Source organism: Mizuhopecten yessoensis, unplaced genomic scaffold, assembly GCF_002113885.1.
Source record: "Mizuhopecten yessoensis strain PY_sf001 unplaced genomic scaffold, ASM211388v2 scaffold716067, whole genome shotgun sequence".
NCBI classification, from domain to species: Eukaryota; Metazoa; Mollusca; class Bivalvia; order Pectinida; family Pectinidae; genus Mizuhopecten; species Mizuhopecten yessoensis.
The window spans coordinates 125,943-138,584 of NW_018479931.1; the positions used below are offsets into that span (position 1 = coordinate 125,943).

At 40.7% G+C, this 12,642-nt stretch overlaps 1 protein-coding gene across 4 annotated transcripts in view; it reads right to left on the reverse strand.

The window, feature by feature from the left end:
• Nucleotides 1–12,642, reverse strand: part of LOC110441630 (vacuolar protein sorting-associated protein 13B-like) — a 59,920-nt gene that overhangs the window by 45,420 nt on the left and 1,858 nt on the right. For all 4 annotated transcript variants that reach the window (XM_021484824.1, XM_021484825.1, XM_021484822.1 and 1 more), the window contains exons 3-4: nucleotides 12,314–12,536; nucleotides 4,555–4,772 (exon numbers count right to left, since the gene is read on the reverse strand). In XM_021484824.1, the coding sequence (XP_021340499.1) occupies nucleotides 4,555–4,772; nucleotides 12,314–12,536 (441 nt within the window). The remainder of the gene's footprint in view (nucleotides 1–4,554; nucleotides 4,773–12,313; nucleotides 12,537–12,642) is intronic.

Here is a 12,642-nt window from a genome sequence, read left to right on the forward strand (position 1 = left end):
ACAATTGACCCCTGTGACCTTGAATATGAGTGAAGGTCATTTGTTTGAACAAACTTTGTAGCCCTTTATGCCTACATCCTTTTGGCCAAATATCATCAACCTGGACCTTTTGGTTATACAGAAGAAGTCGTTTAAAGGTTTTCAAGACAATTGACCTCTGTGACCTTTAATATCTATGAAGATCATTCATTTGAATGAACTTGGTAGCCCTTCATCCCATTATGCTACTGGCCAAATATCATCACCCTAGACATTTAGGTAATTCAGTCGTCTAAAGGTTTTCAAGACAATTGACCCCTGTGACCTTAAATATGGACAAAGGTCATTCATTTGAACATACATGTTAGCCCCTCATGCCAACATCTTTCTGGCCAAATATCATCACCCTGGACCTTTTGGTTATACAGAAGAAGTCGTTTAAAGGTTTTCAAGACAATTGACCCCTGTGACCTTTAATATGGATGAAGGTCATTCATTTGGACGAACTTGGTAGCCCTTCATCCCATTATGCTACTGGCCAAATATCATCACCCTAGACATTTAGGTAATTCAGTCGTCTAAAGGTTTTCAAGACAATTGACCCCTGTGACCTTTAATATGGATGAAGGTCATTCATTTGGACGAACTTGGTAGCCCTTCATCCCATTATGCTACTGGCCAAATATCATCACCCTAGACATTTAGGTAATTCAGTCGTCTAAAGGTTTTCAAGACAATTGACCCCTGTGACCTTAAATATGGACAACGGTCATTCATTTGAACATACGTGTGACCATGAATATGGGCGAAGGTCATTCGTTTGAACAAACTTCGTAGCCCTTTATCCAAGCATGCTACTTGCCAAATATCAACACCCTAGACCTCTTGGCTATTCAGAAGAAATTGTTTAAAGGTTTATACATATTTGGCCCCCCTGTGACCTTGAATATGGGTGAAGGTCATTCATTTGAACAAACTTTGTAGCCATTTATCCAAGCATGCTACTGGCGAAATATCATCAACCTGGACCTTTTGGTTATACAGAAGAAGTCGTCTAAAGGTTTTCAAGACAATTGACCCCTGTGACCTTTAATATGGGTGAAGGTCATTCATTTGAACGAACTTGGTAGCCCTTCATCCCATTATGCTACTGGCCAAGTATCATCACCCTAGACATTTAGGTAATTCAGTCGTCTAAAGGTTTTCAAGACAATTGACCCCTGTGACCTTTAATATGGATGAAGGTCATTCATTTGAACGAACTTTGTAGCCCTTCATCCCATTATGCTACTGGCCAAGTATCATCACCCTAGACATTTAGGTCATTCAGTCGTCTAAAGGTTTTCAAGACAATTGACCCCTGTGTCCTTAAATATCGACAAAGGTCATTCATTTGAACATACATGTTAGCCCCTCATGCCAACATCTTTCTGGCCAAATATCATCACCCTGGACCTTTCGGTTATACAGAAGAAGTCGTTTAAAGGATTTTAAGACAATTGACCCCTGTGACCATGAATATGGGCGAAGGTCATTCGTTTGAACAAACTTCGTAGCCCTTTATCCAAGCATGCTACTGGCCAAATATCAATACCCTAGACCTCTTGGCTATTTAGAAGAAATTGTTTAAAGGTTTATACATATTTGGCCCCCCTGTGACCTTGAATATGGGAGAAGGTCATTCATTTGAACAAACTTTGTAGCCATTTATCCAAGCATGCTACTGGCGAAATATCATCAGCCTGGACCTTTTGGTTATACAGAAGAAGTCGTCTAAAGGTTTTCAAGACAATTGACCCCTGTGACCTTAAATATGGACAACGGTCATTCATTTGAACATACGTGTGACCATGAATATGGGCGAAGGTCATTCGTTTGAACAAACTTCGTAGCCCTTTATCCAAGCATGCTACTTGCCAAATATCAACACCCTAGACCTCTTGGCTATTTAGAAGAAATTGTTTAAAGGTTTATACATATTTGACCCCCCTGTGACCTTGAATATGGGTGAAGGTCATTCATTTGTACAAACTTGGTAGCCCTACATGCCAACATCCTTCTGGCCAAATATCATCACCCTGGAACTTTTGGTTATACAAAAGATGTATAAAAGTTTTTAAGACAATTGACCCCTGTGACCTTGAATATGAGTGAAGGTCATTTGTTTGAACAAACTTTGTAGCCCTTTATGCCTACATCCTTTTGGCCAAATATCATCAACCTGGACCTTTTGGTTATACAAAAGATGTATAAAAGTTTTTAAGACAATTGACCCCTGTGACCTTGAATATGAGTGAAGGTCATTTGTTTGAACAAACTTTGTAGCCCTTTATGCCTACATCCTTTTGGCCAAATATCATCAACCTGGACCTTTTGGTTATACAGAAGAAGTCGTCTAAAGGTTTTCAAGACAATTGACCCCTGTGACCTTAAATATGGACAAAGGTCATTCATTTGAACATACATGTTAGCCCCTCATGCCAACATCTTTCTGGCCAAATATCATCACCCTGGACCTTTTGGTTATACAGAAGAAGTCGTTTAAAGGTTTTCAAGACAATTGACCTCTGTGACCTTTAATATCTATGAAGATCATTCATTTGAATGAACTTGGTAGCCCTTCATCCCATTATGCTACTGGCCAAATATCATCACCCTAGACATTTAGGTAATTCAGTCGTCTAAAGGTTTTCAAGACAATTGACCCCTGTGACCTTTAATATGGATGAAGGTCATTCATTTGGACGAACTTGGTAGCCCTTCATCCCATTATGCTACTGGCCAAGTATCATCACCCTAGACATTTAGGTCATTCAGTCGTCTAAAGGTTTTCAAGACAATTGACCCCTGTGACCTTTAATATGGATGAAGGTCATTCATTTGAACGAACTTGGTAGCCCTTCATCCCATTATGCTACTGGCCAAGTATCATCACCCTAGACATTTAGGTAATTCAGTCGTCTAAAGGTTTTCAAGACAATTGACCCCTGTGACCTTAAATATGGACAAAGGTCATTCATTTGAACATACATGTTAGCCCCTCATGCCAACATCTTTCTGGCCAAATATCATCACCCTGGACCTTTCGGTTATACAGAAGAAGTCGTTTAATGGATTTTAAGACAATTGACCCCTGTGACCATAAATATGGGCGAAGGTCATTTGTTTGAACAAACTTCGTAGCCCTTTATCCAAGCATGCTACTGGCCAAATATCAATACCCTAGACCTCTTGGCTATTTAGAAGAAATTGTTTAAAGGTTTAAACATATTTGACCCCCCTGTGACCATTAAATGGGCGAAGGTCATTTGTTTGATCAAACTTCGTAGCCCTTTATTCAAGCATGCTACTGGCCAAATATCATCAGCCTGGGCCTCTTGGTTATTCAGAAGAAAAGTTGACGACGGACGGACGACGGACGACAAACGCCGCACCAAGCCATAAGCTCACTTGGCCCTTTGGGCCAGGTGAGCTAAAAAGTGGTGCAATCCTTTGATCCTAGTTTGATATCAGACTCTTTTGACGAAAATGTATTATCATTCTTTAGTGGACTCATACTTGGTTACACTCAATTAGGTTAAGGATACCAACAAGTTAAACTATATTACCACAAATGTCACTTTTTCAAAGTTATATTTCATAGCAATCTGATTTTGGCATGCATTTGACAGAACTGTAGTTGTTTTGTCGATGTTTGAAGAGAGAGAAAAAAAACTTGCATGGGTCCAACACAAAACCTTTACATTACAAAGCCTTCCAATGTTGCCCTACAGGGATTATACAAGCACCACAACATCAAAATGTGAGCTACAAAGCATATGAACAAGAGGCCAAATGGGCCTGCATCGCTCACCTGGTATTAATCTCACACTTGTAATCTTAAAAGTGGACTAAAATACAGCTACAGGCAGAATATCTGTGTTTGATTCACAAGAACCTATTAAAAGATTTAAACATGAAGCATGTGTCTTTGAATGTCGAACAAGGACATTAGGTTGAAAGTGGGTCAAGGTCATTCATTTGAACAAACTTGGTAGCCCTTCATCCCAGCATACTACAGGCCCAATATCAGTACCCTTGGCCTTTTGGTTATTGAAAAGAAGTCGTTTGAAGATTTAAAGACATCTGACCCAAGTGACCATGAAAGTTGGTCAAAGTCATTCATCCCAGCATGCTACCGGCCTAATATCAGTACCCTGGGACTTTAGGTTATTAAGAAGAAGTGGTTTGAAGATTTTAAGACATTTGACCCCTTTGACCTTCAAAATTGGTCAAGGTAATTCATTTGAACAAACTTGGTAGCCCTTCATCACAGCTTGCTACTGGCCGAATAGCATCATCCTAAGGTTTTCGGTTATTGAGAAGAAGTTGTTTAAAGGTTTTTAACATATTTGACCCCTGTGACCTTGAAAATAGGTGAAGGTCATTTATTTTAACAAACTTGGTAGCCCTTCATCCCAGTTTGCTTCTGGCCAAACATCATCATCATAGGCCTTTTGGTTATTGAGAAGAAGATGGCGCCGGATGTCTATATAGAGGGGAGAATACTCCATGTCAAAACATTTAAAGAGTTACCTGTTGTTTAGAGCATGCCAGTGTAACACTCCTCATGTCAGTGTGGAGACAAAGTCCGAGAGCCGAGATGACATCTGAGGTGGGTGGAGAATACTTGGTACTGACTGCCACTGTACAGTTGACCGACACCGGTTTGAGGATGGAGAAGACTGCTGTTCTGGACAGTAGGGTGTATATGCTGAAGTTCTTCAAGCTCATTATCCATGGCAACTTCTCACCTGGCAATCATATGGACATCATTAAGGTAAAAGTACTATCTTATACACAAATTTTTATGGAATACATAAAAACCTATAATAAATCCAGGAGGCCAACACATATTGTCTGACATAAAGCTGTGAGTATGAATGGCTTATAACATGACAATTAACAAGAGGCCCAGAGGGCCTATATCGCTCACCTGAATATTTAAGCAGTCATAGCAAAATATTTTCATTCAATATTATATTGCACTACAAATATTTCCCTCGCAAACTATGTCGACTCCATCTGTTGAAACTACCAGCCAAATATTATTAAAAGATTCTATGCTTTTTGGTTCTTCTTCAGAAGTTAATTGACATATTTTTCTCTGTGACCTTTTAAGTAGGTCAATGTCATTTTCCTTCTCATACTTTATTAGCTCTATCCCAGCCAAGTCTTATGAATCCATTCCATTTGGTTCTTAAGAACAAATCCTTTAAAGTGCTGTTGATCTCTGTCCTTTAAGGTAGGTTGAGGTCATTTTCATTCGCAAACTTTGGTGAGCTCTATCCTAGGAAGCCACCAGCCAAATATTATATTTTATGCTTTCGATTATTCAGAAGAAGCCGTTTGATGTTTTTGACATATTTGACAGCTGTGACCTAGAAAGTAGGTCAAGGTCATTTTCATTCTCAAACTTTGTCAGGATCTATCTCAGGAAGCCAACAGCCAAACATAAAGATTCTATACCTTTTAGTTCTTCAGAGGTCGTCGTATAAAGAGTTTTTACATATTTGACCGCTGTGAACTTGAAAGTATGTCAAGGTCATTTTCATTCTCAAACTTTGTCGGGATCTATCTCAGGAAGCCAACAGCCAAACATAAAGATTCTATACCTTTTAGTTCTTCAGAAGAAGTCGTTTAAAGAGTTTTTACATATTTGACAGCTGTGACCTTGAAAGTATGTCAAGGTCATTTTCATTCTCAAATTTGTCTGGCTCTATCTCAGGAAGAAATATAAAGATTCTATACCCTAAATTTACACTGTTGTAGCCTCATTTTCCAAGGATGATTCTGACTAAGTTTGAAAAAAATCCATCCATTGGTTCTTGAGAAGAAGTTCAAATGTAAAAAGTTTACGCACGACGACGGATGGAAAGTGATTGGAATAAAAATGTATGTTTTATATAAATATATGTTTTATATAAAGACAAAAAGGCTAAATAAAAGTGATACCTCCTACACCACAGGGGTGTTGTAAGTCAAGCTTCTTAAACATTTGTCCTGTTAACCACAAGACAGTCATGGCCCTGTGGGGAAACTGGAACAGTTTGTACAGCAGCTATTTTGTCCTCTAAACTACTGGCTGTATATAAAGTGAGACAGCCACATTAGTGATGACTGGATTGGACAAAGATGAACTTTATGAAAAAAATAGGTCCAATAGAACTCAACTTTCAGGCTGTAATATCCAATCAGAGGTCAAAGCAAGCACATTGAATCCAAAAAATATATATTCAACAAAATCACCCCAATAAAACTCAAAGCCATGTTGGCCATCTTGAAACCCTGAAATTAAAAGCTGACCATTTCACATAAGTTATACTTTCTATGTCTGACTTCCACAAAGTATCAGCCAAGCTGGTCCAAAAGAACTTAGTTAAAATGAAATGTCTCAGCCAATCAGGTCAAAGTGGCCATCTTGAATCACCAAATTTAACAGTTCACTGCAGTGTAACATAACAAATAGCCAAATTGAATAAATATATTTATTTATATGAATAACATTCCCAGAAAGTATCAATAAAGTTGGAAGCATACATTTTGAGTTTTAACTGCATTGACTCGGACAATCAGAGACCAAGGTGGCCATCTTGAATCTTGAAATTTTGAAGTAACATTGTAATTGGTCTAATTGTTTTGGAGAATTTGTCCAGACACGGCTTGAAATTACCAAGTACAGAAAAGGGCAAAACTGTGAGGGGTTAAGTTAAAACTACATGATGTACTGCATGAATTATAAAAGTTTTATTGAAATAAGCAAAGTAAAAGAATTATCTAGACATGAAAACTAGGCAGATGGACAGACAGATGGACAAGCTGTTTCCAGCCTACCACCCAAACCCCTAGACTCTGTAGGGTATACTTACTATTGCTACCAAACTGACAACATCATGTAAAGGTATCTTTAATGATTTTCAAAAAGTAATTTGGCAATGTGTTATCATGGATGCTTTTTAAAAAGAAATGAAAGTAAAACATTCCAGAAAGGACACTACACTTGACCACAAGCTAACCTGATAGGTAACCCCAACCCTAACCCCAACCCTAACCAGATAGGTAACCCCAACTCTAATCCTAACCCTAGCCCTAACCTGATAGGTAAGCTGATACCTGATAGGTAACCCTACCTCTACCCTGATAGATATGCTGATACCTATCAGGTATCAGCATATCTATCATGGTAGGTTTAGGGTTACCTATCAGGTATCAGCTAACCTATCAGGTTAGGGTTAAGGTTTCCTATCAGGTATCAGCTTACCTATCAGATTAGGGTTAAGGTTACCTATCAGGTCTCAGCTTACCTATCAGGTATCAGCTTACCTTTCAGGTTAGGGTTCAGGTTACCTATCAGGTATGAGCTTACCTATCAGGTTAGGGTTAAGCTAACCTATCAGGTATCAGCTTTCCTATCAGGTTAGGTAACCTTAACCCTAACCTGAAAGGTAAGCTGATACCTGATAGGTAAGCTGATACCTGATAGGTAACCTTAACCCTACCCTGATAGGTAAGCTGATACCTGATAGGTAACCCTAACCCTACCCTGATAGATATGCTGATACCTGATAGGTAAGTTGATACCTAATAGGTAACCCGAACCCTAACCTGATAGGAAAGCTGATACCTGATAGGTTAGCTTAACCCTAACCTGATAGGTAAGCTGATACATGATAGGTAACCTTAACCTTAACCTGATAGGTAAGCTGATACATGATAGGTAAGTTGATACCTCATAGGTAACCTTAACCCTAACCTGATAGGTTAGCTGATACCTGATAGGTAACCCTAACCCTACCTTGATAGGTAACCTTAACCCTATCCTGATAGGTAAGCTGATACCTATACCTGATAGGTAAGCTGATCCCTGATAGGTAACCCGACCCCTACCCTGATAGGTCAGCTGATACATGATAGGAAACCTTAACCCTAACCTGAAAGGTAAGCTGATACCTGATAGGTAAGCTGATCCCTGATAGGTAACCTTAACCCTCACCTGATAGGTTAGCTTAACCCTAACCTGATCGGTAACCTTAACCCTAACCTGATATGTAAGCTGATACATGATAGGTCAGTTGATACCTCATAGGTAACCTTAACCCTAACCTGATGGGTAAGCTGATACATGATAGGTCAGTTGATACCTCATAGGTAACCTTAACCCTAACCTGATGGGTAAGCTGATACATGATAGGTAACCCTACCCCTACCCTGATAGGTAACCTTAACACTACCCTGATAGGTAAGCTGATACCTAAGAGGGAATTAAGCAGATACCTGATAGGTAACCCTTACCCTAACCTAATAGGTAACCCTTACCTTAACCCTAACCTGATAGGAAAGCTGATACATGATAGGTAAGGTGATACCTCATAGGTAACCTTAACCCTAACCTGAAAGGTAAGCTGATACCTGATAGGTAACATTAACCCTAACCTGATAGGTAACCTTAACCCTAACCTGATAGGTAAGCTGATACATGATAGGTAACCCTAACCCTACCCTGATAGGTAACCTTAACCCTAACCTGATAGGTTAGCTTAACCCTAACCTGATAGGTAACCTTAACCCTAACCTGATAGGTAAGCTGATACCTGATAGGTAAGCTGATACCTAAGAGGTAATTAAGCAGATACCTGATAGGTAACCCTTACCCTAACCTAATAGGTAACCCTTACCTTAACCCTAACCTGATAGGTAAGCTGATACCTGATAGGTAACCCGAACCCTACCCTGATAGGTAAGCTGATACCTGATAGGTAACCCGAACCCTACCCTGATAGGTCAGCTGATACATGATAGGTAACCTTAACCCTAACCTGAAAGGTAAGCTGATACCCGATAGGTAAGCTGATACGTATACCCGATAGGTAAGCCGATACATATACCTGATAGGTATGCTGATACCTGATAGGTAAGCTGATATGTATACCCGATAGGTAAGCTGATACCTATACCTGATAGGTAAGCTGATACCTGATAGGTAAGCTGATACGTATACACGATAGGTAAGCTGATACATATACCTGATAGTTAAGCTGATACCGATACCTGATAGGTAACCCTAACCCTACCCTGATAGGAAAGCTGATACCTGATAGGTAACCTTAACCCTAACCTGATAGGTAAGCTGATACCTGATAGGTAACCTTAACCCTAACCTGATAGGTAAGCTGATACCTGATAGGTAAGCTGATACCTGATAGGTAACCTAAACCCTAACCTGATAGGTAAGCTGATACCTGATAGGTAACCCGAACCCTAACCTGATAGGTAAGCTGATACATGATAGGTAACCTTAACCCTAACCTGATAGGTAAGAATATACCTGATAGGTAACCTTAACCCTAACATGATAGGTAACCTTATCCCTAACCTGATAGGTAACCTTAACCCTAACCTGATAGGTAAGCTCATACCTGATAGGTAACCTTAACCCTAACCTGATAGGTAAGCATATACCTGATAGGTAACCTTAACCCTAACATGATAGGTAACCTTAACCCTAACCTGATAGGTAACCTTAACCCTAACCTGATAGGTGAGCTGATACCTGATAGGTAACCCGATCCCTATCCTGATAGGTCAGCTGATACATGATAGGTAACCTTACCCCTAACCTGATAGGTTAGCTGATACCTGATAGGTAACCCGAACCCTAACCTGTATTAGCTGATACCTGATAGGTAATCCTTACTCTAACCTGTATTAGCTGATACCTGATAGGTAACCCTAACCCTAACCTGATAGGTCAGCTGATACAGGATAGGTAACCTTAACCCTAACCTGATAGGTAACCTTAACCCTAACCTGATAGGTCAGCTGATACCTGATAGGTAACCTTAACCCTAACCTGATAGGTTAGCTTAACCCTAACCTGATAGGTAACCTTAACCCTAACCTGATAGGTCAGCTGATACCTGATAGGTAACCTTAACCCTACCCTGATAGGTAAGCTGATACCTGATAGGTAACCATAGGGAAGCTGATACCCGATAGGTAAGCTGATACATATACCCGATAGGTAAGCTGATACCTGGTAGGTAACCCAAACCCTAACCTGATAGGTAAGCTGATACCTGATAGGTAAGCTGATACCTGATAGGTACCCCTAATCCTAACCTGATAGGTAAGCTGATACCTGATAGGGAACCTTAACCCTAACCTGATAGGTTAGCTGATACCTGATAGGTAACCCGACCCCTAACCTGATAGGTCAGCTGATACATGATAGGTAACCTTAACCCTAACCTGATAGGATAGCTTAACCCTAACCTGATAGGTAACCTTAACCCTAAACTGATACCCGATAGGTAAGCTGATACATATACCCGATAGGTAAGCTGATACCTGGTAGGGAACCCAAACCCTAACCTGATAGGTAAGATGATACATGATAGGTAACCTTAACCCTACCCTGATAGGTTAGCTGATACCTGATAGGCAACCCGAACCCTAACCTGATAGGTCAGCTGATACATGATAGGTAACCTTAACCCTAACCTGATAGGGAAGCTGATACATGATAGGTAACCTTAACCCTAACCTGATAGGGAAGCTGATACATGATAGGTAACCTTAACCCTAACCTGATAGGAAAGCTGATACATGATAGGGAACCTTAACCCTAACCTGATAGGTTAGCTTAACCCTAACCTGATAGGTAACCTTAACCCTAACCTGATAGGGAAGCTGATACCCGATAGGTAAGCTGATACATATACCCGATAGGTAAGCTGATACATATACCCGATAGGTAAGCTGATACCTGGTAGGTAACCCAAACCCTAACCTGATAGGTAAGCTGATACCTGATAGGGAACCTTAACCCTAACCTGATAGGTTAGCTGATACCTGATAGGTAACCCGAACCCTAACCTGTATTAGCTGATACCTGATAGGTAAGCCTTACCCTAACCTGATAGGTAACCCTTGCCCTAACCTGTATTAGCCGTCACCGGATAGGCAACCCTATCCCTAACCTGTATAAATTGATCCCTGATCGGTCACCCTAACCCTACCATGATAGGTAACCCTAACCTTAACCTGATAGGAGAGCTGATCCCTGATAGGTAACCCTAACCTGATAGGAAAGCTGATACATGATAGGGAACCTTAACCCTAACCTGATAGGTTAGCTTAACCCTAACCTGATAGGTAACCTTAACCCTAACCTGTTAGGTAAGCTGATACATGATAGGTAACCTTAACCCTAACCTGATAGGGAAGCTGATACCCGATAGGTAAGCTGATACATATACCCGATAGGTAAGCTGATACATATACCCGATAGGTAAGCTGATACATATACCCGATAGGTAAGCTGATACCTGGTAGGGAACCCAAACCCTAACCTGATAGGTAAGATGATACATGATAGGTAACCTTAACCCTACCCTGATAGGTAAGCCTAACCCTAACCTGATAGGTAACCTTAACCCTAACCTGTTAGGTAAGCTGATACCTGATAGGTAAGCTGATACCTGATAGGGAACCTTAACCCTAACCTGATAGGTTAGCTTAACCCTAACCTGATAGGTAACCTTAACCCTAACCTGATAGGAAAGCTGATACATGATAGGGAACCTTAACCCTAACCTGATAGGTTAGCTGATACCTGATAGGCAACCCGAACCCTAACCTGATAGGTCAGCTGATACATGATAGGTAACCTTACCCCTAACCTGATAGGTTAGCTGATACCTGATAGGTAACCCGAACCCTAACCTGTATTAGCTGATACCTGATAGGTAACCCTTACCCTAACCTGTATTAGCTGATACCTGATAGGTAACCGTTACCCTAACCTGTATTAGCTGATACCTGATAGGTAATCCTTACCCTAACCTGATAGGTAACCCTTACCCTAACCTGTATTAGCCGTCACTGGACAGGTAACCCTATCCCTAACCTGTATAAGTTGATACCTGATCGGTCACCCTAACCCTAACCTGATAGGTAACCCTAACCTGATAGGTAGCCCTAACCCTAACCTGATAGGTAAGCTGATACCTGATAGGTAACCTTAACTCTAACCTGATAGGTAAGCTGATACATGATAGGTAACCTTAACCCTAACCTGGTAGGTAAGCTGATACCTGATAGGTAACCCTAACCCTAACCTGATAGGTAAGCTGATACCTGATTGGTAAGCTGCCATTATCAACCTCAAACTGAGTGCAATCTTTCATTTTAAAATGAAATCCATCTAAACATTACCATCATTCATTAAATCAAACACCAAACACTTGCCGTACCCTTTCTGTTGATATCACAAAGGGAGACAACTGTTACTCACCAACAAGAGATCCGTCCATGGAGGTTATTGGGATTTCCTGTAAGGGGTGCACCTGTTTGACCCCTGAACTGACCACATGTAGGTGGGGGAGACAGATGACCACCGTTCCTGGGACCACGCCCTGCTGGAGAGCAGACAGGAAGTTCTGTGGGATATAAACACTTGGCTCTGGAACTGTCATCGATGTCTTGTTTACGAACACACAGCAACTCTTGATGTCCACCTGTAACGAGATCAACAGCCAGTAAAAGGCAGGGAAAGCTGACAAATTTCTTTCTTAATGAATTGGGGGAGGGGTGTGTTGGGGGAGGGGTGTGTTGGGGGAAGGG